The 27,400-nt window shown below is 45.4% G+C and overlaps 1 protein-coding gene across 7 annotated transcripts in view; it reads right to left on the bottom strand.

Moving 5' to 3' along the window:
* The window catches only part of UBP1 (upstream binding protein 1), a 533,655-nt gene that overhangs the window by 267,939 nt on the left and 238,316 nt on the right, over positions 1 to 27,400 (bottom strand). For all 7 annotated transcript variants that reach the window (XM_085607613.1, XM_085607611.1, XM_085607612.1 and 4 more), the window contains exon 5: positions 13,230 to 13,336. In XM_085607613.1, coding sequence (XP_085463739.1) covers positions 13,230 to 13,336 — 107 coding nt within the window. The remainder of the gene's footprint in view (positions 1 to 13,229; positions 13,337 to 27,400) is intronic.

The raw sequence follows: 27,400 nt of genomic DNA, 5'->3' as shown, positions 1-27,400 counted from the left end.
ACTGCAGAATACTCTTTTGTTTTTAATGTTAAGGCGTGCCACGTCTCATCTAGGTTCGCATCTCCAAGCTTCCCTTCTAGTTCCAGTATTTTTGTTTCTAAACTCACTAATTCTTCCTGCTTATGTTTTTTAACCCCATCAATTTGAGACATAGCAGCCCCACGAATTACAACCTTATAGGCTTCCCACAGTGTCTGGGCTGAATCCACTGAATGCTCGTTTTCCTGAAAATACAGTTCTGCGTCTTGTATAAATTTCTCTTTTATTTGAGGGTTTCTCTTAGATACCATGGATAAATAGGGGCTACTCTACCAATTCTGGGTTCTCCCATCTCGATCGGGGCCAGATGGGTGAGTGATCTGATATACCTCTGGCAAGGTGACTCACTTTTTTGATGTTTTCTAACTGGTCCGCCAGCGTTATGATATAGTCGATCCTGGACATACTGCGGTGAGCCCCTGAATAAAATGTTTACTGCTGTTCCCCGGGATGTCTACTAGGCCCATTGCTTCCAGAAAGTTGTGAATTTGGGTATGAGCGGGTGGTAGTGCTTTCGGGAGCCATCTATCTAAGAAATCAGAAACAATTGAATTAAAGTCGCCCCCAATTAGGAGTCTACCCTCTGGTAGGGTGAGCAGGAGGTCACCAAGATCACTGAGTGCTGGTGCCCAAAGGCTCGGTGGTAGGTATAAGGATGCTAAATTTAACGCACGTCCCTCCCACCTCCCTGAGATTGCCACAAACCGACCCAATTTATCTGTCCATGTGCGCTCAGTCGTCATCTGAAATGTCTTACGAGTCATTATTCCCACCACCTGGGAACCCGAACTCGAACACTGAATGTGCTACAAGTTTGAATCCTCATCTCCTCAGCGTTTTACATGCGTTACCTAATAAATGGGTCTCTTGGAGTAGAATCACGTCAGGGGAATGGCGTTTTATATATTGCAGCACAACTCCTCATTTTATCTTATCCGCTAACCCATTTATGTTCCAGGACAACAATTTAAGCCCTTCTTTCGATGCTATAACCATGTTTGCGCAAGTTATTAATCTGCATCGTCAAGGGAAGACCTCTACTCGTCTCTTTTCTTTGGGTAGGACCTTTCATCCATCTCAACCTGCCAGTTATCAATCTCGACTTTCCCAATGCGTGGATTGTACTATCTACAGCTTTCCGTGGAGTGTCTACCTTGTCCAAACTATCTACTGTCCTAACTGAACATTCAACAAAAGCACTTAAAAAGTAGGGTCTAAGGGATATTTTAATGACCTGCCCAAGTTCTAATCCCCAATTCTAACTCAATACAACACAAAGAGAACTGGGGGTCTGATGAAAGGAAGCGCAAAGAAACAAAGGTGTATGTATAGGGAATCAACACATAGAATCTAAGAGCAGAGCCTGGATTCCCATCAATCTTACTATCGTGATCAGTATTATCATTTGGTCATCCTCCCAATTGGAGGTCTGTCTCTTGATCATAGAGACTACCTCACTGAGAAGCTCTCTTGCTCGGATGGACAGATGGAACTAGACCTCACGATAAGGAAGAAAGACAATTATGTCTATGATTGATGATCCTATGTGGTGCAGTGCAAAAATATAGTGAGTGAAATCTAAAAAGGAGTTGTGCGGAGAAAAAACACTTCTATGAATTAAACAAACTCCTCACACCCTTATTAAAACCAGTGCAAAAAAGTTTAGCAGTACTAACAAATGACTGCTATTAGAGGTCGACATGTTTCAGCCATCCGGGTGTATTGCCCACGGCTTTCTTCAGGACCTGTATACGTCAAATCAGTGCTACTGACTCCCTACAGTAGAGTGTAAACCAGATTTTCAATAAAATTTGATAAATAGAGGTTGGAATCAATACAACCTTACTTGGTTTCAATCCTCCGAATCACAGGGTGCGAGTGTCACCCATCTTGATCAGGGGCTACACCTCACCTTCCCTGGAACCTGTCTCAGGAATAAAAGGCCCCGCTCTGTCCGTCGTTGCCTCTGGTTTCGTCTGGATCAGGGAGGGATCTCTAACTGAACATTCCCCAACCCGCTTCCTTTCACCACTGAGTTTTGACAGATCCTTCGTGTATGCAATATGGTATTCACTGGAGATTCTCTGTGATTTGAGACCCACCCCTCCCATTGCATAGAACTTTACCCCCCTCCCTTCCTCCCTGCATGGCAGTTTCGGAACATCCCGCCACCCCAAACTTGCAGAGTGCCTATCGCCCACCCCTTTAACTTGTGGTGCGTGTGTCAACCCCACATCTGTCCAACAATCACATTATTGAAATACTGAATCAGTGTCCTGATTTCTCAATTCGCTCCATCTTATTGCAAATTACGTTGTCTCTTGCCCTTCGTTGACAGTAGCCCATTTTATCTCACCTCCCTCCTAAATGCTTGCTAGCTGGGGATTCAAGTTTGTGTGAAGCACAACGTAAGAATTCCTGTAATTCTGCAAAAGAAGTGAAGAATCAGGGCTAGTCCTCTTTGTCGCCATCAACCGCTGCGCTCTCTTCTGTTGAGGACCGTACTTTCTGTTCCACTCGCGGTTTCCCTGGTCTATCTCGTTGGCTTTGGTGACCCTTCTTTCCTGCTGTTCGCCAGCCATCGAGCAAGTCCCATGCCTCCTCAGGATTAACGAAGAACCAGACCTTTCCCTCCCATTCTACTCGCAACTTGGCCGGGAGAAGCATCGCATATTTAATGCCCTTATCATGCAGGGCTTTTTTAATTTCAAGAAAGCTTCCTTTAGTGTGAAGTCTGGGAAGAAGGACACCCTACTGTTTTTGAGTTCAATTGGAGGTGCTGTGCGAGCCATTTGTAGAATGATGTATCTGTCCCTGTAGTTCAAGACTCTCGCTACTATAGGCCTCGGGAGAGCACCGGGTTTTGGCCTACCCCCGAGCACTCTGTGTGCCCGCTCAATCGTAAAGAACTTTGACCATCTTGAAGACTTTAGATACTTCATAACAAGTTCCACGCTGTTACGCCTTGAATGCCCCTCCTATTCATCCAGCTGAGCTTCCATCCTTTCATTGCAAGACTGTAGGTCGCTTACTGTTTGTTGAAGGGTGGATGTGTCTTTGACCAGGGAACTTGTGGTCGATTAAACATCTTGGAGTCTAGTATTCATTGATCTGATATCTGCTCCTATCAATGAGATTTCTGTAGAGACAGTGTCAATTCTGGACTCCAGTGACGTCCTAACCGTCGTAATGGCTGACATTATGTCGCGAAGGGTTAATTCTGGCTTTTCAGTTACTTCTTCTCAGGCCCATCGTCAACTTCTTTGTCTTTACCGCCGGCGCCCTTGTTCCAGGCGTATCTGTCTAGTTTGGCCTGCATGGTGGACCTGGTATTTCGGCCTCCATCCATTTTGGGGACGTATGAGCTTTCAGGTCCGCCTACTATTTCCGGCCTGAGAGTCCCTCTGCCCCACCTGTTGAGGTTCACCAGGTTATCTTCGCCCCTTGAGCGGATGCAGACGGTCCAATACTCTGTTGCGGTGTTCGTTAATCACTGCCATGAGTTACTACGCACTTTTCCTGAATGTCCCTTTAGCCCTGCCCAGGCTGAATGACAGCCCAATCGTCTCTGGGCCTCTCTGCTTGTGGTACAGGGGTAGCACGGAAGTTAGACAGGGCCACTAGGAATGAGGCAATGATATGTTTATGCAGAGTCCCAATAAGTCCCCTGACTGCTAGTGCAACTGACAGCAACCCAGCAGCTGGGTCCCTAAAGCGGCGCAGTACCGGTTTGACACTTACTTCAGCCCTGTCACCGCTGGAGTTGCGTGCGCTTTCATGGCTATCGAGTGTCCCCCTGGGTGTTACTTATTCAAGTTTTGGCAGCCAATCCAGTAGTAGGTGGAGGCAATTAAGCCCAGCAGGCACACTCACGGCGTCCTTCGCGGGCCGCCTCTGCACCCTTGGGCTGAGACCAAAAAACAACGCAGTGTCAACTTGACACCTGCTCTGCCCCAGCCTTTTTAAGGATCAGGTATGGCCTCACGGCTGTGAAGCTCGCACCAGAGTACTTTGTGCGCTGGTTGGGACGGCTGATCTTACGTCTCGTCAGCTAGGGCAGACAGTCGGGCCACGCAGGCACTCGCTCGTCGTCTTCCTCCGGTCGTCCCCTTACCTACCGAATTAGAGGACAAATCCAATCTAATCAACTCCTACCCCTGAGTTTCTCAATCGTGTTTCGGGCCTCGGCTGATGAGACGGTCCGACGTCGCTCTCAGTTACTTTGTGCCTGCACAGCCCAGGCCTCACCAGGGCCGTTCCCAGACTCCACAACTATGATTTCCACACTGGCGAGGCCGCGGGGTTCAGGCTGCAGCCGGAGCAGAGCTCGATCACTGTTTTACGGGGCTTCTCGGATCGCCGGCTGCTGTACTCCCCTCCGGTCTCAGCGTAGAGTGAGCGGCTGCGGCCGGGTTCAGAGCACCCCCCCCCCCCCCCCCCCTGCACTCCCGCTTTGCCACCAGAGCAAACAAGCAGGAAAGCCATTCTCTGTCGCTACTTGTCGAATCCGCCCGGTTCTTGGATCGGAATGTTTACTACGGGTTATGTTACATGATGGAGCTATTGCGGTACCAGTGTTTCCGGATCTTAAGGCGGATTTGTGTTCGGACGGGAGTGCTGGGACGGAGCCGCCTCACAGTGAGGCCATCTTTCTCGGTGGTTGGCCACGCCCCCCATCAATAGCAATTGTTGAATAGTGTAAGCAGAGAGCTCTATGCACAGGACATTGGAGAAATAGATGCTGGGAACCTAGCATTGCTTTATGGATGGGCTAGTATGTCTTCTATAGTAGAAAACACAGGATTTTTCTAAGAATCTTTAAATGAAAGACACTTAATGTAATGTATACGACCTGCCCCTGAAAAGAGAGTTTGTCAACAAACACAAGTTTGTTTTACTGCTGTGGTGTGCTGTGTCCGAGAAGATAAGAACTGCAACTCTGCCCAATCCTGAACCATCCACAGTTCATTCAGTACTGCAACTAGCAGCCCCATCCCATGATGCAATCAGAACCCTGCCTGAGCAAGATTTAAGAGGGATTTAGCTGTAACAAACTTCATAAATTAAGTGTTAACTACTTTTTCAGCCAGATTGGTTCAAAAAGGCAGGAGGAGAAAAGGGCGATAATTGCTTAGCATAGTGGGACCAAGGCAAGGTTTCTTCAGTAGAGGGATGATACAGGCCTCTTCCAATCTGTAGGAAGAGAGGCAGACATGGGTCACTAACTTACATAAAGAAGACGCAACTGTGAAAGCTATCACATGAAAGATGTAGGTTGGTCAAGGACTGTCCAAGTAATCCAGATTTGATGGCATTCAAAAACTTAAAAGGCAGCACTAAGAGAGACTGTTATAAATTTACAGAAGTACTTGACATGGTTCCAGAATCTTATAAAAGGAAGATGTCCTAAACAAGTGTGTAGGAAAGGATTGATATATGGTCTGAATTGTGTCACTAAAACTTGGAAATGGATTTGTAGAGAGAAAGTGACAGTGACACAGCATGTTGGGTGTAAGCGGAGTTAATTAAATATCCAGTAATTTTAAACATTTCTTGGGAAGAAGTTTTGCAGCCCTTAATTGCAGTCTTACATTTAGTTTCAGCCTCAGCATAATAAAGTCTCTGCCAAGTTCTCTCAAGCAATTTGCATGCTGCAGACCGAACAAGAGTGCAGAAACTCACAGAATCCGAGCAAATGAGACTACAGCAGAAAATAGCCAGGAATTGAAATTAACATTATTGACCTGGACAACCTTCCAAAAACTGCAAGAACAGTCTTCTAAGATGGTGGTAAGGCTGCTCATATTCATCTTAGAAAATGTGCTCTTACCCACAGGAATGGCAAAAACAGAAAGAAAGAAAACGTTATTGAAATTCAAAGACAATAGCAAAGCTGGGAGATTAGACCATACGGCAGGAGATAAAAAAATGACTGGATCCACAGAAACAAACATCAAATCTAGTGAGAGGCAGCAAAATTAGCATATTTGTGACTTCCTTTTTGCCTCAGTGTGAGAAGTTGGCCTGATGTATGATGTCACTAGTTCTAGTGTACACCTTATATCAGTCCAAACAACCCTTATGGTGATTGGTTGTAAAGTCAACCTTATAGACCAGCTATCCTAGTGGTAGCATGGACAAGAGCAGTCTTAGGCTAAACTCTGAATGGCATGTGAAGCCAGCTGTTATACCATATGTAATCCCTTGAATACCAAATGAAAGGACACCACAACAGATATATATATATATATAAAATAAAGTGTATTTATTCTAGTCAAACCCTCAGCACTCTTTATGACATTAGAGGTAAGTACAACACAGTCTTATTTAAGCATACATTAAGTCACACAGGTAAGTAATACAGTTAGGCCCTAGGGGACACGCAAACCATATACTAAGTAAGTGGTATAAGGACCACTGTCACGGAAATAGGATAGGCCTAGGCCTAGGGAATCGCTGGGGCTACACTACACTAGCAACAGTTAGGAAGTGGGAGGCCCACAGGATTCAGGTGCAGAGTGGAAACACTCACGCGTAATGCGTACAAGTCGATAGAAATAGTAGATGTTAGAAATTAACAGTTTAAGGACACTTCTGAAGCAGCTAGAGAGTCGAGACTCGGAAACTAGACCCTAGGATAGTCACTACCCTTGTGAGCACCGAAGTACCCAAGTTACCTAGCCCACGGACTGCGGGTGCATAGGTGTGAACTTGCGTCGGGTTTCGTCGTGGACTTCTATGGATGCCTGAAGGAAAGTTGCTGACAGGCAGTCAGTGAAGAGTGTCCGGTGGATCCCAAGGCTGGGATCAAGAAGAGAGGAGACCTGCAAGCAGAAGGGACAGAGTCAAGGTCACTAGCCAGTGACCACGTGGAACCAGGAAGGAACCAGGCGGTGTTGTGAAGATTGCAGGTGAAGGTGAAGCTTGTCGCTGCAGCCACGAGGACCAGGGAACGTCGAGGACGACCAGGACCAGGAGGCGAGCTGTCCCACGAAGGCTCTTGCTGTCGGCGGCGTCGAAGTCGAACTAGGACTCACCAAGCCTTGGCAAGCGGCGTCGAAGTCGAATTAGGACTCACCAAGCCTTGGCAAGCGGAACCCACGAAGAACGGAGGACTTGCTTCTGGTGCAGACCAGGATGGTCTGGGGTGCTTCTCTTTTGCCAGGAAGCGGGAGCCAGTCTGGAGGAGCCAAACCAGCAGTGAAGATTTCTGGATGCGTCGTCACAAAGGCCACTAGCCAACGGGCAAGCAACCGGACAGGCGCGGCAAGCAGGAAAATGCAGAAGGGCCCCACGCAGGACTCGTGGAGTGTGGGGGGCTGATCTTCAGTGCAGATGGTGCTTGGGGTTGGGGCTTCTCAATCCCCGGTGCACAACTTCGAGGGTGCCTCAGAAGCTGCGCTGGAAGATACTCGCCACTTTTCCCAGGTAGCCGGTCCCACGTCTCTCGTCGCCTCCACGGATCTCAGCTCGGCTGTGGATGTGGATCAGGGTCGGAGAAGTCTGGAAGTCAAGGCTCTGGTCGGGCTCTGCAGTCGGTCCCTCGTAGAACTTTAGCAAAGCAAAGGGTAGTCTCTTGATGGTGCCTGTTTGCACAGGGTAGCCACTCCTTGGCCACAAGGGAGATTCTTCAGTCTTCTTCTTTCGTCGAATGTCGAAGGTCCAGAGTTTCTGTTCAAGTTGCAGGTTCAGGATAATCTAATCTCCTGGGGCCCAGCTACCACTCTTATACTAATCTGGGGGGCTGGGTTACCTGCTAGGTCACGCCTTATGGGTGGGACCTGGGAGGGGGGTGGTTACACCCCCTTCCCTTTGTCCAGTTTCGCTCCAGGACTGGGGCTGGAGTGCCCCAGCACCGGTTTGAACTGGACTATGCATGGGACACCTTGTGTGCCCCAGGCATGTCTCATTCCTTTCAGCCCTCCCTGCCCCAATACACTAAAGTCTGTCTGGGGAGGTGCTAGCACCTCCCCAAGCAGGAAACCTATTGTCCAAGCCTCCCTGGCCGGGATCACTCCCAGCAGCAGGAGGTCAGACTTGTGTCTGTGGCAGCAGCATCCATTTTGTGATGCTGAGGCTTTGGTTAGAGTTAAACAGCAAAGTAGGATTTTAACATGTCTCTCCCTCTAGAAGGGAGGAATAATATCCTCATCACCAGAAATGGTATGGGGGTATTATTCCAAAGTGTTAGACACCTTACACGACATGTTTTGATAAAGCCAAACCATAGTTACCATAACCGTTTAAGATTATAAGGCACTTTAAGAGTATATGGTAGGCTATATCATAGAACAGCTATAAGGACATGGTTCCGAAAGCTGCAGACAGGCTCAGCTCATGCTAGAGCACCATCTCACATGTTACCAAGCACTCTGCCTCCAGGATTGTTAAGGCCTGCCATAGGAGTGGCTGATAGGTACACATGTGTCTATTTTAAAGGTAGATATAGGTATACTATATCTAAGCAAGGGGTGATTACACAACCATGCCCCAGCTGAGTGATCAGCCAGTTGTGTCTGATTGGAAGGCCAGACCAGGGGTGGCATAATACATGCTGCAGCCCCTGGGAGGCCTAGGGTACACCTATGCCCTGGGTACCTAGGGTACACTGTACAGGGTCCAATAAGGTGATCCTTACCAATTGGTTATGTACCTAGGGTACATGGAGTCCATTTTAAAGAGAGAGCAGACAGCCTGAGACCCTGAATGGCAGGATCTCAGGCCAACTAAGTCGAAAAACCAGCTAGACACTAGGCAAAAAGTTGGGGGTAACCATAGTCAGATATCCACCTTCCTACACTCAGGATGAAAGAAAATTATGAAAGGCTGGAGAATACCATCAGCCCATCCAACTATTACAAACCCTTAAGGTGATACATTTGGATGCCCCAAGCCAAATGGAGTGAATTAATTGGCCCTAAAATCTGAATAGCTTACCCAGAGGGCGATACGCCAATATGCCCAAAAATATGGTAAAGATACTGGGGGAATAGAGATAGGCAGAGTTTTTGGATTAAGTCGTCCCCCCCCACCCCTAACAAATTAGCCTCAACCTTCAGCCAATTGCGATGAATTATAGCCAAGTTGTCACTGACCCTCTCCGGTTTTTACCTACACAATCAAAATGCAGTACCTTGAAGGCAGGGGAGGAACACCCAAACGGTTAACCCCAGACAGATTTAGCAAGATGTTTCCTGGATTGGCAGACCTGTGCTGGAGGGGGTGTTGGCATAGGAGGGACCTAGTATGCATACAGTACACATGCCTACTTTATTGCAAGATGATGGTAAGAGGTGCAGGCAGCAATAAAGGAAATGTCTGGTTTCCCACTCCTAACAAACGAGCCTCAGTTATTCTAGGGTTATACCGGAATGATGGGACACATGAGCATGACGTGGAGGCTGATGTTCCAAGAGTTAGATGCCTGCCAAAACTCCTATTGCAAAATAAATTCTGGACACTATACAAACTCACTGTAAGAAAATGCCTCTTTTTGCATGATCACCCCCAAAGTTTTGGACTGATGCGACTGGGTTTTCAACTCAGAGTGCAGCGAGGCCTGCTTACCAGACCTCAGTGCCAGTGTTCTAACCCCTTATAACATATATGCTGAATTGGCTACACTCAATTGGCATAATCTGACTTACTTATATGTCCATCAATATGGTAACAAGGGTAGCCAGTGCATGTAAGACAAAGTGTCCCCCCAGGGCTACAGCACTGGTTGTCTAACCCTGGGTGTGACAACATACAAAATGGCTCCCAGACTGCCACTGCAGTTTTGAAGAGGAGTTTTAAACTGCTATTTTGACTTTGCCATTTAAACCATTGGCAAAGCCCCCACTCCCCTTAACAATATGCGCAAGTCTCACCTAAGGAAGGCCTATCGAGCCCTAAGGCAGGGAGCTGTATATTATTAAGTAAGACTTATAATTTTAATAGATACTAACAGCAAAACTTCCAAATTTTTCCTTTCGTTTTTGCTGTTGAAACGTTAGTAACCCCACTGGCTAACAGACTTCAAGGTATCAAATTAAGTGTGACATTAAACGTGACTTGATGCACAAGTAGAATTTAATGTAATTTTTAAGGAAAGGCACCTTTTAGAAAGTTGCCACTCTGTTACCCAGTGGGTCCAGTGACCTCACACAGTTGCTTGCCATCCGACAGCCTTCTGGCCTCCTGTGGAGTGTGAATAACTCCCTGGCTCAGGAACAATAGAATCCTGCTACAGGGAGAGGTGTTATGACCCCTTGCAGGAAGCCACTCAGTGTGGTGGCCCAAAAGGTGAGCTTCAAAGGTGACTCCGCCTTTGGAGGGCAAATGGCGATCACACTCCTGAAGGATTTCCCTTTGTTCATGTAGGCAGGCTGGCGGTGGGATAATAGAGTGGAAACCAGTAGCCAAACTGGTTTTTCCATAGGCGTGTAGCCTACAGGTAGCCACACCTCTCAGGTGGTCTACCAGTAGCCAAACTAGTTTTCCCATGGGCGTGTAGCCCACAGGTAGCCACACCTCTCAGGTGGTCTACCAAGCTCCTAATTTCCAAGGAAGAGTACATACATCTTAAGAGTAGGCAGAATAGTGCACTCTGGGATTGCTAGATACCACACATAGCCAGATGTTGTCATAGGGGTGCAGGGATCCTGGTAGCCCATTGGCTAGTTACCGCATTATCCCTCAGGACACTTTCTAGGCATAAATATGGCCCCCAGGCACCGAACCGCAGCTCCTGACGGAACTGGAGAAAGGACCAACGAAGGACTGCTCTGCTGACTCCTGGACCCCTACAGTGTGGCTGCTGGACTGCACCTGCCGCACCTTGACTTCAACTTGCTCAAAGAGGACTTTGAGGGACACCGACTGCTGTGGCCAAAATCTCCTCACCTTATCAGTGGCTCGAGGAATAACCACAAGGACACCCACATCGACCGCACTGCACCCAGAGCATCTTTCAGCATCCTGGATCCTCAGAATCAGGACCACTCCATTAACATCTGTCGTTTTGAGGTAAAGTGTAGAACTTGACTTGAAACTTCTTTGCAGACCAGGTAAATGTGCAGATGCTCCTTAGGGGCCCTCTGACCTTCTCCCTGTTAGATTGCGTCACCCCACTCATGCCAGAGTAGCCAAACACAACTCCTTCGAACTTTAAGAAACGTTTCTAAACTTTACGGTCACTGATGCTTGTTTGGGCTTTGGACTAAAAAGCTGATATGCACATTTTACCTCAAAATCTATATCTCTGTAACCTTCTGATTGATTTTGCTCATTAAGGTGTCTGAAATTCATAAAAATATACTTATTTTTATAAATTGGTGTTTGATTTCTTTTATGTTGTGTGACTTTCCTATTCTGTTGATGCTTCTAAATGCTTTGCACAAGTTCCTTTGTTTAAGCATTGCTGCTTGAAGCCACAGCTACCCAGGGTTGAGCTAAAGGTGTCACAAACGAGACTGACTGGACCCAAGACAGTTTTGTGAGTGTATTAAACAGTAAGGTCGCACAACCATACCATATAGCGTACACCACAATCCTCACACTCACCTTCAAAGCAGAAGTGGGTGACAAAAGTATGGGGCACCATGGCCCTTGAGAGATTTTCACAGCAACTACTCTAGGGGAGTGAGACTTTTTACCTACTTGGCTAACAGTTCTATAATATATTGAAAAGGACAATAGGGACCTTACATGCCTACCAAGGCTGAGGCACTTACATCTCATTGACTAGGTGATGAAATATAAGCCAAGACATTAAAGGATCAAGGAAGCAGGAAGGAATGAGAACTTGGATACTGTAAAGCAAGCTTTAACCAAGGTGGCACAGTATTAGATCTACTACTGACAAAGGGTAGGTGTTGAAATTAAAACTAAACACTCATAATGATGAGCAGAAGATGTAATCTCTTCTAGACACAACCTCAATGTCCAGTAACTGTTAGAACTGTCAAGCAGCACGGATAATGGTAGTGGAATGTTCCACGTTCACAAGGAAGCAGGGGACAGACAGAAGTGACCAAGATATGTTCCATAACATGATACTGATATATGTTACATAACATGATATTGATATACATATATGTCAGTTATAGTATAATTATACAATTAACCATAAATAGCAGATACATAAAAATAATAGAAAGGAATCACAACAGTAGGGAAGGGAGGGCCAACTTGGGCTTTGTTTAGTTATTAGGGCCATACACACGGTCAACAGAATCACTGACCATTTACTTAACAAGACTGTAAAAAATGAACTTTAAAAAAAGAGGCTTTAATAAAAAGATAATCAAGGAAAAGTTATGGCATAAATAAGAGTTACACTTCCACTTGATATGATCCTTACAGCAATCAAATCTCAATTTAGAAAAGTGTCAATTAAGGAAAAATCAAATTTACGCCATACAGCGATATCGATTGTGATTTATTACCTGCTATCCTTAGTAGCTAGCCAAATAAAAAAGAAGGCGAATTTGAAGAAAAAAACAGAAGGAGATGATAATCTGCTAAAAAAACAAACTCTCGGATCACTGGAAATGACCAGGGTAGGGGGGAGTAAACGGTAGAAAGCATGGAAGAACTATTTTTTTCTGCTATTGTATTGGCACTTGCATCTTAGCAGGGATACTACAAAACTATTGCCTGTTTATTATCAAGGAATCCCATCTGCAAAGGAGAAACACAGTCAAAGAATAGGACGCTGTATGCAACATATGCTGAAGGGATTCAGTCGTAAATATTTGGAGTTAAACCCTCCTACCTTAAAGGCATATAGTGGAGTCAAGTTATAAGATGTGCAAAATGTAGTTTTTGTTGAAACCAGTTTAAAAGGGCATCATTTGCCTTTGTAGAACATATAAATCGCACTTCTTTTACTAATCATCCCTGCTTGTTTAGGAGCTAAAAGCAATATTCAAAATCAGAATAATTTTGGCCTTTACATAATGATATTATTAATCGTAGCACCCTTATAATAAGCAGGTTTGGAGTCTGTGACAATTTCACAAAAGCAACTGGTTACAATTTCTTTCGTGTAGATGTCTAACCATTCCAGCCAGTGAGTATTTCACCTCTATTCTCCCAAAAAACTCATTCAAAGCGGGGTAGGCACTAGAAAATAAGCCTACATTGACAACAACATGTTTTTCTTTCCCAAAAAAACTAACCGTTTGTGATAAAATCAAACTAACCTTAACAAAAGCAGAGGAACGTTTGGATGGATCCCACAGAAATTCTACTGCGTTGAGTTGACCTGGGTGTGTTCCGGGCTCAATCATTCCAACACACATTGGAATATCTGTAAAAACATTGAGATACACAGTGAATGATTTTAACCCCTTCAGTGCCCATGACGAGATAGTCTCGTCATGGAGCGCGGTTGCGCTGTGCCCATGACGAGTCTATCTCGTCATGAACCTCGCCCGCTAATTCAACGCCCGGCACAGGGCGGGGAAAGGGCGGGGCACACAAGGGGTTAACAGACACATAACCTGTAATACAAGAGACTGGAAAGTGAAACAGTTCACTTTTATACAAGTTCCACGCTACTAACAATAGCATAATGGCGGATAAATCCCACATTGAAGCTTCTTTATGATGAAGGAAGCTTGCTATTATACTTACTTTTGAAGTACAGACATACGCTATAATTTGTCAAATGGGCCATATACCTATTTTATGTCAAGCCTACCAGACAATGTAAGCGGTCTGTTGGTAAAAGACTTACTGACAGCTTATCAAGGACTTACAGTGGGCTTACCATTGGTTGGCTTGGTTGTCACTCATTTGCTTACTTCTTATTCGATGAGTTGCTTGTCCTTCTTGTGATTGTCCCTCCCCTGGGTCACATCCTCTTTACTTGTGTCCTTCCACTACTCACTTTTAGGGAATTTTTTTACGTTTGTTTATTATATTTTTATTTGGCATATATAGCCATAAAAATAAAGTACCGCAATACATACAATTAAAATCTGAATTATACCAACACTATAACCATAACACAGTATAAAACGCAATAAAATCCTGATAAAATAAACAAAGACAACTCTACCAGACCATGGGGGGGTACCTAATTCATTTTTAACAAGGGGAAGGGGTCACTTATACGTTAGGTCTACATTTGTATATCCACCATAAATAGCGAGAGCCAGGGGAATTCCCAAACATGGGTAACATCACATTTCTACCCCGCCCATTTTAAATTATATAACCAATTCCTTCAGCGACTACTGTATTGCAATAAAAAATCTTCCCATTGCATGTCACATTTAAGAATCTCATATTTACCAATAATCTAAGCGCTTGATCCCTACTAAAAATTTCATAGGTGTTAAAAAGGGTTTAAAAATGTTTTCCGTTCTTCTAAGAACCACAAGCAGTCCAACAGCATATGTGGGCCATTGCATTTTACTTGTAATCCACATGTGCACAAACCTTGTTCATTCATTATAGCGGATTTTATCTTCCAACCAGTGTTGCATGGATTAGGGAATTGCTGTCTTCTTTTAGCTTAAGCACTCCATGACAGTTCATGCGTTTTCATCCCGTCCCCCTTGTGTGCATCTCTCCTCGTTCAGCCCCCTCTCTTGGTACATACTGTTTTCTTCTCGGACTGCTTCTTTCCCTTTCCCCATGCTGCTCTCTCCGATTCGTGTGCTTCTCTCCCCACCATATGTTACGTGATGTGCTCTCTCACGCTTGTGCTTCTTTGCTGTTGTCTCTCTCCTGCCCTCGGTATGCAGTTTTTCCCCTGCCTACCCTCACTCATTCGTCTGTTATTCCCACACCCCACTCAAACACTCAACGGTTATGTATTTCTTTTTAATTTAGCACTTTTGCGCTAAACAAATGTGAATTTGGTTTGTATTTACCAAAGTCCGCTATTTGAAAGGAGATTTGTGTAAAACAAAAAAAAAGGGTAAGCCAAGGCAAGTTACTGCATTTTAATGTCATGTAATTTTATTTTGGATTATGGTTTTTGTTTAGGTTACTTATTTAATTTAATGTCTCAATTTAGTTTAATGTAGTATTTGGTCAGGGCTGTCACCGGGGATAAATAAAGGTTATTACTTACTTTATGGGTATTGTTAGGTTAAGGGTACTTATTTATTTTAATATTATTCAAATGTATATATTAATGTTAACATGTAATAGAGCTTTTTTCAGGGCTAGTATTATGGGGTCTTATTTTTTTAATTAAAAATAAAATGTATAGTGTTGGAGGAGAATTTAGGGTTAGTCATGATGTAGAACCCATGCAGTGGGATTGAACTGGTGGGCGTGCAAGCCCCTTCTGTTTGCAAAGCTTCAAAAGGTCAGCCCTGCTGAGGGTGTCAAAATTGCACAGCTCCATCTCCATGGTAAACAAGCATTGGCATAGCCAATAGGTCTCGCTTTTGGGACCTTATAAGTATTTAGTTATGCAGCACAATATCCTTGGTACAACAATATCAACGTTGCATGGTTAAACACTAATAAGGTCCCAAAGGCGAGACCTATTGGCTATGCCAATGCTTGTTTAACTACAGGGACAGAGATGCCATCCTGCAGTCCACCCTTACTAAGGGACTGATATTATTTGAGGGTCACACCATATCAATTTATCCTGATTACACACAACGGGTCCAAGACCAGAGGAAAACGTTCCTAGCAGTTAAATGGCATCTACGAGACCTAAACATGAAATGCAGCCTTCTGTTCCCCGCAAAGTTGCGATTTGACTGAGCTGGTTGAACCCTGTTTTTCTTCTCTGCAGCCGAGGCAAGCGATTGGCTGGATTGTAATGGAGAGCTGGGTGCCTGTCTGATTCCATCGACAAGGTCGTCCAGATCGTCATCAGCCAGTGGACAGGCTCGATACCAGAGGAGGAGGATACAGAAGAAGCCTCGTGCAGACGATGGAAGTCAGGGGCGGATCCGGGTCTGCCCTGATGGAACACTACACGCTTCAGAGAGAGAGACCGTGCTGGAATCCGAAGGGCGACCCAGGATCTCGTCATAGACCCTAGCATGCCAGAGGACGCTGCTGCTTGACCACGGCGATGCATATTGGTATGAGGGCGTTACAGATAAGTGACTGGGGGCTCTGGCTCCATATGGGGGGATTGAAATGATATATATTGCAAAGGAAAGATACAAGAACTATATGTATAAAAGAGAAATTTTTAATATGAGAAAAGAGCTATTGATGGGGGCTTCCCCCACAGAGGATGGAACCCGCGTGGGGAGCTAGAGCTTTAGGACACGCACCCTTCCCGTTGTCAAGCCTCTGGCACAGCACCATTATAGGTGAACTATCCAACCACACACAAGAATAGTAACGAAGATCCAGATATATTCAGAACAATAAAGATGTGGGTTTTTGTTATTTCCTGTTTTTGGAGAGGGTGGGACAAGGGGTGGAATGTGCAAGTTATTTTCTCTTCACCAGAAGTGAGGAATGGGACTCACAGGACTGCCCGAGGGGAGACGGGTTGTTGGCTACACAGAAGTTGTTTGCGTTTTAAAGGGGTTGGGAGTGTTACTGAAGCCATGTCTGGTTACCCTGCTTAAAAGACAAATGCAGTCTGGGTGGAGGTGGGGGAAACACGAAAGGAAGGATGCATGGGGTAAGAATAGCGGGGATTGCATAAAATATGGCTTCACACATGACGAAATTCATCACCTGGAATGTTCGGGGTATGGCAACATTTGAGAAAAGACGGAGGGTACTCGCTTACCTAAAACAATTCCAAGGGGCGATAGCATGTCTACAGGAGATGCACATATGTGGTGACTCTACTCCTCGTGCAGTGTGTGATGCTACGTAGACCAATAAAGAGGTCTGTTAAAGAGCTCCATGTGTAGTGTGATCATTTGCATGCTCCCGGGCAGTGGAAGACACCACAGATATCAGACCAGCAAACATCCACATAGCATCAACAAACACTCAACACAACACGTTTGGCAATACCTGGCACACCCATCCAACATAAGTCAGATAATTCAAATAACTGTGTATCAACAAACTCACAAACAAACATATGATAATAACACACAAATCTGTGAAAATATTGATGTGACTGTACATTCTACTAAAAACAGTCAACTTCCAACAGAACACGTTAGATAGAAAACTGAATATATAGCTGATTATCAGAGCTCACAACTCTACCATGTTAATAAACAATCACAACTTCTCAATTTCACAATTACTAAAGGAACACTTGAGTTAACACAACACACATCCAGTAAGGCTCAGAGGCGTCATAAAATTGGACTTTACAAAGTTCACAACACTACTGTCCATAAAACAATATTGCCCTAAAAGAAAACGCAAAACACATGAAACCACCAGCACCCAACACTGCACAGCTAGCCAGTAATAAAGTGATATTGTTGTAGCCAATAGGACACCACAGTCTCAGTTACTGCAAACATGTTCTTCAAATTGAGCGATGCACTTCGAGCCATTAGATGTGAGGATCCCTGGATGCACACATGAAAAGCACAACTATCACCCATATAGAAAAAATAAATAGAATTTCAATAATATCAACACGGCTGATGATAGTACTCAAACAGAAAACAAACCTCTCTGTGACGAATTTGCCAGGCCAGGGCAAAAAGGTACTGAACCAACAGCAAAGCATTCATAAGTGCCACGTTCACCAAACTGTTGAGCTAAGGTCTTATAAGCAGTTTCATGTGGAGGTGAGAGGACAAGTTTGCCCCGTGGGATGTCCTCACATGCGTGATGATCCATGGACAAGGCCCTAAATAAAAGAACTCACTAACTCAAAAACAACTTGTTTTATTTATTTTGTGCAGCACCAACCAAGCAGTCCAAGGTGTCTTCTCTTGAACCCTATAAGCAGGGACCAAGTCCTATTAAAATAGGTAGAGTGAAAACCCCAGCAGGAAATGTGGAGTAATATCACTTGATAATAAGAAGGGCATTCATTCACTCTTTCACGCCTTGTTTTTCTGAAACTACGCACCTGGCAATACATGAATATCGCACACGTTCAACCAGTAAACAATATGAACGTCAGTCGTAAACCAAACCTCGATCACTTATCATAAATTATTGGTAGAGCCAAGCCTTTATAACCTGGTTATGGCTACGAAGGCATGCTACACAGTTCTATAGAAATCTCTGTTAAGAAACCACACATGCCAACAGTCCCTATTCAGGCTGGAGACTCCCGGTTTGTTAAGCCAAATGGCTTATTTTATCTGTCTCCAGCCTGAAACAGCATCTGCTCCAATCAGAGTCAATTGAGAAAATACATTCCTCCGATGTTTTTGCTTGAAATCTCCCATCTTCCTATTCTGAAATGTTGACATGCATTCATAGCAGGTGTTTGATCCGTAGCCTGCTGGCGGCCCAATCACAAGGCAGTTCACACCACCTGTGGTTTATATGAAAACACCACAACACCACAACTTCCTTCATTAAAACACCAAGATTTGACCCATGATACTGCTCACCTGGTCTGAGGCCTGCTGGCATAGATCCTCTGAGTTCCATTGTAATTCTGCCAGGTGAAAGTATTGTTTCTCTGCAGATGACAAGGAGGAGCGTGGAGGTACAGACACAGCCAGCCCTCAATGACAGCCCTAAAATTAAGAAGCTAGAGACCAGCAGGGTGCGACTTAGTCGAAAAGTTCGAAATTATATTTCTGTAGTTCGGTTACGACTGAGCATGCCTGTCTGTGGCTGAGACACTTCTCGGTGAGATCATGCAGGAGAGTTTCCTTTGCACGCTACGATTCAGACCCCGGAGAAAAGACGCTGTTCCCTTTTGTAAATCTGGCGAACACAGGAGGAAACAGAACTTCCTTCCCAGTGCACGCTCAGTGGTGATATGGAGGGGAGATAGGCACCTTATGCACACACTTTGCCGCTGACCGCGGCCCCCGCAGGGGGCCACTAGAGCAGTTGGTGCCCTAGTGTCGCCTGGGCACCGGTCACCCCTCCCCGCCCCCCGTCCGGTGTCCCCCCTCCTGTTTCCTGCCCGGAAGTGACGCGAGGGGCGTCACTTCCGGGGCTCCTCTGGGCGTGGGGGGAGGCTATATAGCCCTCCCCCACCATGCTGGCGTCCTCTTGTCGCCTCGCACGCCTCATCCCTCCCTACCGCTTACCCGGCGTGGTTGGCAGGTGGGGGGGGGGGGGGGGGAGAAGATTCTAATATTTCCTTTTTTCGTTGCAGGCGGAGTTACAGGGCGATCTGGAAGCAGGCCGGTACCAAGGGTACCTCTGCGCGGCACCATAGGGGGTGCCGGAGCCAAATCCGAGGAGCCTCAGGGGAGGGTCCCGGAAGCCGTGTCGGCGCCCCGCTAGTCCTTCGGGCGGTTGTGGGCCTGAACAACCGGGGGTTTGCTATGCTACGCTCCGCCCCAGGAAGGGGCGTGAGTAGAAGGTACCAACGGTCACGTGATCCTGGAAGAGAATCACTTGGACGGCAGCAAGGCGGGGTTCCCCAGTGCTGCCCGGCTCATCAGGCGGGCAGGCGGGCCAGTTGGTTGCCTGCCCTTGGATCGCCCGCAAGATAACCCACCTATTACATAACGTGTATGTAATAAACCTACAGCATTTTGTACACAATCAAACAGTCTGAATGTGGGTTATTATTGCGTAACGTATTTTGTTGGAGGGGGGACTGAGGGGTGCCAATGGCGATACTATGGAGTGACATTGGACCCTTCTGCACAGTGGGTCTGGAGCAGAGAGCTTACTTGGGATAGGCGCCGCTCCTTTGTCCATAGTACACTAAGTCCTCGAGGCGACTATGAGCTCCCTTTTGCACATACATTGACACCTTAGATGAATAAATAGTGCTGTTTTGCACGCTGGACCCTGTTAAAAAGAGACATTTATCTTTTGAAAAAATTCACTGACCTCACGGAGAAGAATGAACTGCTTCCTTGTGTACACCAATAACACTCCGGAGCAGAGACACAAATGTGCTGTGCACTGCGGAGGAGAGCTAAAATTTCCCCTGTGGGCACTCCGCGCGAGGCCCATTTTTTAAGTTTACACAAATACTAAACCTCCGCATAAACTCCGTGGTGATAGCTTTATGTGTCTATAAAGACTTGAAATGGGGTGTGTGTGTGTGTGTAAGGAAGGCGTGAGGCAGCCTTTATAAAAAAAAAGTTTCACACTATGTAAGCAGCAGTCATTATCCGACATTGCTGTATGTATCGATGGCTTGCATTAATGCTGTATGTACCACGCATGCTCATATGTTGTCTATCCCATCTGTTGAGTACGAACTGTGCAGCTATGTTAAGATAATCAGCGTCTCTACCCTGAGCCCGCTCTGTACAGATGTCGAAGCTGCGTGTCGAGGTATTCAACCATGCCCGCGGACGATGTCTCTGCGCATGCCCTCTAGAATGTTATCGCCCCTAGCACACATTGAGTGCTGTAAGGAAGGTCTTTGTCTGGTTGAGACTAAGTATTAATACTTTTCCTATATCCAGGTCTGTGACCCTTTGCTGAAGGTCCCCGAAGAGAAGGCTCATTACGCTGCAGTGCAGAGGGATGTCCGGGCAGGGGTCAGATGAGGTGAGTAAATTGCCTCTGCAAGACGGGAGGCACACCAGCATCTCAGAACCTCAAAGAAACAAGCACTCTTCAAAAAGGAGACGGAGAGGGTGAGTGAGCACGTGGCGTCAATAGTGAAAGCAGCTGCAGCGTCCACATGCTTTGTGTGCCCACAAGTGTGTGAATCTGCAGCTCTACATGCCAAGAACAGATGCATACTGGTAAGTAGCATTTTTTGTTTGAGGCATATGAGCTGCAGATCACACACTGTGCATAGATTGCATAGCAGTACTCCTCTTTAGCGACGACCACCAGTATCTGTTGCAGTAGTCTGAAATAGTGTTTTGAGTACAGCCTGGCCCACACTAGCTTGTTGCTTTGCCTGCACATGTACACAATAGTGTTTTGTGAATGTGTGCAGTGTAGACCATGTAGCTGCTCTGCAGATATCATCTAAGGGAATGTTCCCTAAAAATGCCATGGAAGCCCCTATTTTGCGGGTAGAGTGGGTTTTTGGAGGAATAGATAGTGTACGTTTTGCTTTGTGATAGCAAATTTGTATATATTTGACAATCCACCTTGCAATCCCAGACTTTGATATGGGATTGCCTTTATGTGGTGGTGAGAAGGATACAAAAAGTTGTTTTGTTTTGCGAATAGGTTTTGTTCTGTCAATATAGTAAAGGAGTGCTCTTTTCACGTCTAGTGTATGAAGAGCTCTTTCTGCTACTGTTTGTGGTTGCGAGAAGAACTCTGGCAACTCAACAGATTGGTTGAGATGGAAGGGAGAAATAACTTTAGGAAGGAATTTGGGATTTGTTCTGAGAACCACTTTGTTATGATGGAGTTGTAAAAATGGTTATTGGATACTTCGTGCCTGTAACTCACTGACTCTTCTGAGAGATGTAATGGCCACATGGAAAGCGACTTTCCATGTAAGAAATTGTAGCTCACATTTATGTAGAGGTTCGAACGGAGGACCCATTAATCTAGTGAGGACGATGTTTAGATTCCACACTGGAGAGGGTGGTACCCTGGGAGGAATTATTCTTTTGAGGCCTTCCATAAATGCTTTAATGGCCGGTACCTTGAACAATGACAAATGTTGTCTATTTTGTAGGTAAACTACTATGGCAGCGATATGTAATCTAATCGATGTGTATGCTAGATTACATCTTTGAAGATGCAGCAGGTAACATATGATGTGTTGAATAGACGCATCTAGAGGATTGATGGTGTTGTTGGTGCAGTATATAACAAATCTTTTCCACTTGGCTGCATAGAAGGCTCTAGTGGTGGGGCACCTAGCCTCTGATAATGTTTATACAATCAGGTGGAAGATTGAGGTAACCAAATTCTAGGACTTCTGGAGCCAGATTGCTAGGTTGAGCTGTGCTGGATCTGAATGTCTGATCTCTCCATGGTTCTGTATTAAGAGTTGTGGGGAGAGGTGTAATTTTTGGTGCAGGACTACTGGTAGTTCCAGCAATGTGGTGTACCATGGTTGGCTGGCCCATGTTGGAGCAACTAGGATCAGTGTTAGTAACTGGTGTTGCAGCTTGCGCACCACTAATGGAATGAGTGGGAGAGGCGGAAAAGCGTACGCAAATCTGCCTGACCAATTCATCCATATCGCATTGCGTTTGGACAATGGGTGTGGATATCTGGCGGCAAAGCTTGGGCATTTTGTGTTGTAATGTGTGGCGAAGAGATCTATCTCTGGATGCCACCACATTTGGAAAAACGGTTGAAGAACTTGTGGATGAAGTTCCCACTCATGAATCTGTCGTGTCTGACGACTTAACAGATCTGCCATCTGATTCTGAATTCCTGGAAGATGTTGGGCTAAAAGGAATATGTTTTGAGGAATAGCCCACCTCCATATGCTCTGAGCTAGTTGAGAGAGCTGCAGAGAGTGCGTCCCCCCTGTTTTTGTAAACAATACATTGCTGTCATATTGTCCGTCCAGACTAAGACAGCCTGATATGTGTTTCTGGAATGAGTTTAATGCCAGAAAGATTGCTAGCAACTTCAAATGATTGATGTGGAGTAGCTTTTGCTGAGGTATCCATGTACCCTGTATGGTGTGATGTAGGTGATGAGCTCCCCAGCCGGTGAGTGATGAGTCTGCTTTTAGCACAAACTGCCGAACCGGCTCTAGGAACGGTCTCCCTTTGGAAAGGTTTTAGGTGTTCCACCACTGCAGAGAGCGATGTGTGCAGCCGTCCACCAACACCAGATCTGTTATCTGAGCTTGGTTCCACTGACGTGCTAAGCATTCCTGTAAGGGGCGCATCTGGAGTCTTGCATGAGGTACTATGCATATACAAGAGGCCATCATCCCTATTAGTTGCATAAACACTCAAGCTGGAAGTGTGTGTTGGGGCTGGAATTTTGTTATAAGGGGTTGCATGCCTGCTATCCTGGCTGGATTGGGATATGCAAGGCCTTTTGAGGTGTTTATTGTGGCACCTAGATATTGTTGGATGTGGGACGGTTGGAGGTGAGACTTTGTGAGGTTTATCGTAAACCCTAAGTGGGTGAAGTAGTTGGATTGTGGTGTGTGTGTGTGTGATTTACACACTGGGTATGCGACTTGGCTTTTATGAGCCAGTCATCCAAATATTTGAAGACGTTAATTTGTTGTCTTCTTAAGTGGGCTGCTACCACTGCCAGACATTTTGTGAAGACTCTGGGTGCTGTGGTGACTCCAAATGGGAAAACCTTGAACTGGTAATGCTGACCGTTCACTACAAATCAAAGATATTTCCTGTTAGTAGGGTGAATGAGAATGTGGAAGTAGGCGTCCTTGAGATCTAAGGTTGCAAGGAAATCGCCTTGTTTGAGTAGAGGAAGGACCTGTTAAAGAGTGATCATATGAAAATGGTCTGATTGTATGTAGAGGTTTAATGGTCTGAGGTCCAAGATGGGCCTCAGGGTTCCGTCCTTGTTTGGAATGAGAAAATACAGGGAGTAAACCCCTGTGTTTTGATGATGCAGGGGAACTGGTTCTATTGCATGTTTTTGTAGGAGGGAAAGCACCTCTTGTTTTAGAAGCGTTAAATGCTCTGTTGACATTGTACGCTGTTTGGGTGGTATGTTTGGGGGGCGTTGAAGTGAGCTCAAGGCAAAAACCGGATTAGATGATTTGTCTCACCCACCTGTCCGTGGTAATGGCGTTCCAGACAGGTAGGAACTGTAGCAATCTTCCCCCAACCGGAGTATAATGGTCTGGGGGGAGTGGAGGGAAGTCATTGTTTGGAGGTGGAGGCAGTGCGAGTATTGATAGTTTTGCCTCTACCCTTGTTGTTATTGCCCCTCTAGCCTCCTCTGTAATAACCTCTGGTAGATGAGGTCTGGGTGGGACTTTTATAGGAGGTGGAGAAGTTATCAGTGGTAAAACCTCTAGAGGTGCCCCTATAAGAGGAGCGACGAAAGAAACTTCTGGGAGTTTGCGATTGCAAAGCTTCCATTGATTTGGCAGTATCAGTATCTTTTTTCATCTTTTCCGAAGATGAATCTACACTAGGAACAAATAAATGTTCCTGGTCAAACGGTGGGTTTAGTATGGTAGTTTGAACCTCGGGTTTGAACCCTGAAATACGTAGCCACGCATGTCTGCGCAAAAGGACACTGGTATTAATAGCTCGGGAGGCTGTGTCTGCAGCATCCAGAGCGCATCGAATGGAGGCATTAGTTATAGGTTTGCCTTCCTGGATGAGATCATTGGCCCTTGTTTTATATTCATCTGGAAGGTGTTGTAGTAGGGTCTCTAGTTCGTCATAGTGTGCCCTAGCGTACCTAGCCAGCAAAGCCTGTGCGTTGGCAATTCTCCATATGTTGGCTGCTTGGGACGCTGTTCTTTTACCAGATGCGTCCAACAGTTTTGACTCCTTATCAGGAGGTGGGGCATCGCCTGAGGTTTGGGAGTTAGCCCTTTTCCTGGCGTTGGAGACTACCAAGGAATCTAAGGGAAGCTGCCCTCTAATGTAAACAGGGTCAGCTGGGGCAGACTTGTATTTCTTTTCCACTTTAGGGTTAATGACTCTAGCCCTTACAGGACCCTTAAAGATTTCAGGAGCGTGTTTGATTACCCCTTTTAACATTGGGAGAATGGAAGTGGACCTTTGAGATAGTGCAAAAGTGTCCATGAGGAAATCTTCTTCTATAGGGTCTCTGTGCAAATTCACACCATGGTATTCTGCAGCTCTGTGTATGAGCTGAGTGAATCCTATAGTAATCAATCAATCAATAATTCTTTATTCGGTGGTTAAAAACCATCATAAAAGAGTATACATATATACAATTAAAATCGTATTAAATCATTGTACAAGAACATTGACTGAATCTCTATACATAAAATAATTCATTATTTACAGTGAATCCACCTTGGTGGCATGATCAGGATAACGAGTAGGGGAACCTGCAGGATTCACGAATGGTACTGACCTCTGGTTACCCTTAATCTTAGTGCAAATTTCAAACAACTTATAACAGAACACAGTGTTAGTGGGTCACTAGCCCTTTGTAGAAAAGTCAGTGCCTCTTTGGCTCGAGTAAACCTGGCCTTTTATAAAATTTCCTTTAAAAATCTCCGTCTTGGTATTGCATATAGAGGACATAAGAGTACAAAATGAAGGGTGTCCTGCGGAGACCTATTGTCGCAGCCGCAGGCACCCTTCTGCTCAATTGATTGACTAAAACCAGCTGGGTCGGCTAGCAAGTGTGATAAAAAAAATTGAGCCTAAAACGTGACATTAAAAACCTTTCTTGAGCATTATACAAAACACAAAGATACGGTTCCATCCCCTCAGTGGTTTCAAGCTTGCTGTGAGCACTCACTGATGGTTTAACCCCTTCCAGTGTGGACCTAACAGATGATCTAAGGTCCAGGAAAATTCTCTTAAGGTGAAGCTTATCCTGTGAAGTGATCACTGAAGGGTTTAAGTAAAACTCCTTGCAACCCATGTTTTCCAAGCTAGTTTTGACATAGTTAAGCCATGGGATTTTCAGGCTTTTGTCTCTGCCAAGGCAGTCTTTTAGGATCTGCCTACTCAGCGCGGCTTCCGGGTTTGTCCAAATTTTGAGCCAGGCCAGAATTGGTCTAAATTTAATCAAGTCCTCTAGATAGGGTCTTCCTAATTCTCTGTGAGCTATGACAGCTGGTGTGCAGTTAGGGACTTTCAATATTGAACGAAAAAGTTTATTTTCCTCCCTTTGCAGTGAATCAAGATTTATAAAACCCCACACTTCTGCGCCGTACATGGTTTTGGAACAACACATTGAACCATAAAGGTTCATTGTTTGTTCCGGACACCAACGGCCAACTCTCCTCCTGTAACCTGCTATAGCCCCAGTTGATGCCACCGATTTGCCACACCTTTCCTGTACCAGAGGGGCAAATTTCAGTGACTCATCAAAGAGCACACCTAGGTACGAGAAAGATTGCACCCTTTCTAGTGTGTGATTTCCAATTCTATATGGGAAGCTAGTCCGCGATTTGTGACCTGCTGTCATTACATAAGATTTTTTTAAATTGACAGACAGGTCTAGCGCGTCCATAAATTTGACAAACCCATCAATTAAAATCTGCAAGCTTTTGGGGGTTCACGCCAAGAGAACCGCATCGTCTGCGTACAGCAGCACTGGGATGTTACGTGTCCCCACCCTTGGACAATCTGTTTTTAAGTTGGTCAGGGACTGTTCTAAATTGTTAATGTATAACGTAAATAAAAAAGGGGCTAATATGCAACCCTGCCTCACGCCGCTAGTACATCTAAAAGAATCAGTCAACCCCCCTTCCATATTGTAGCGTACTCTAGCAGAGGTCTCTCTATGCAATTCCCTCAGAGTACAGATTATACCTGGGTCATCGCCCAAAGCTTGTTCCTATTAACATGGTCGAATGCAGCGGCCAAATCCATGAACCCCAGGTAAATGGCTTCATTGCTGGTTTTAATATACTTTGCAACCAGCATGTAGAGGTTCAAGCATTGGTCACTGGTAGACCTGCCGGTTCGAAAACCGTATTGAACGTCCGAGATGATATTATTATCCTCGGCCGATACGGTCAGGCGATTCAGGATTACTCTTCCTAGGATTTTAGCTGTGACGTCTATCAGAGAGATTGGGCGATAACATTGGGGGTTATCTCTGTTGCCCTTTTTAAAAATAGGAACTATAATAGCCAACGACCAGGACCGGGGCAGACCAACCATAATGGCTGCATTTATTACTCTGGTTAAAATGGGGGCCCATAACTCCACATTACTCAGAAACAGGTCCGGAGGGGTCCCATCCGGGCCTGGGGCTTTATTTTTGGTGAGTCCCTCAATACCCAAGACAATTTCTTCTAGGGAAAACTCCAGTGCCTGTCCCTGCGCAACCACCCACATCTCCTCTGTCCTGTCTTCCTCCCCATGGTTGTACAGACCCTCAAAATGGGCTGTCCATTGTTCCGGAAGGATATTTGTGGCAACCACAGGGGCGTTTTTATCTTGAAAACAAGAAGTGTTTATTAGTCTCCAAAACTCTGTGATATCCTTTTTTCGGAGGCCTCCCTCAAGGCCGCCCACGCTTCACCCTGCAGTGCTGCTTTCCTTCTTTTTTGCTCCTTCCTGTATTTTAATCTGCACATGTTGACTTTTATTGAGTCCCTGGGTTTACTGCTAAGAGCTTTTTTTAACTCCCTCAAGGCTCGTGTACAGTCCCCGTCAAACCAGCTCGGAGGATTAGAGTTGGTTTTCTTTGGGGCCTTGGTCCGCAATAGCCCTTCCACCAGGCGAGTTATTTGGCCAAATGCATTTATTAAACGAGCCCCTGCAACAGA

This window comes from Triturus cristatus, chromosome 5_2 (assembly GCF_964204655.1).
Source record: "Triturus cristatus chromosome 5_2, aTriCri1.1, whole genome shotgun sequence".
Taxonomy (NCBI): Eukaryota; Metazoa; Chordata; class Amphibia; order Caudata; family Salamandridae; genus Triturus; species Triturus cristatus.
Note: the sequence above shows the minus strand (reverse complement) of the source record. Positions and strands in the feature narration are given on the sequence as shown.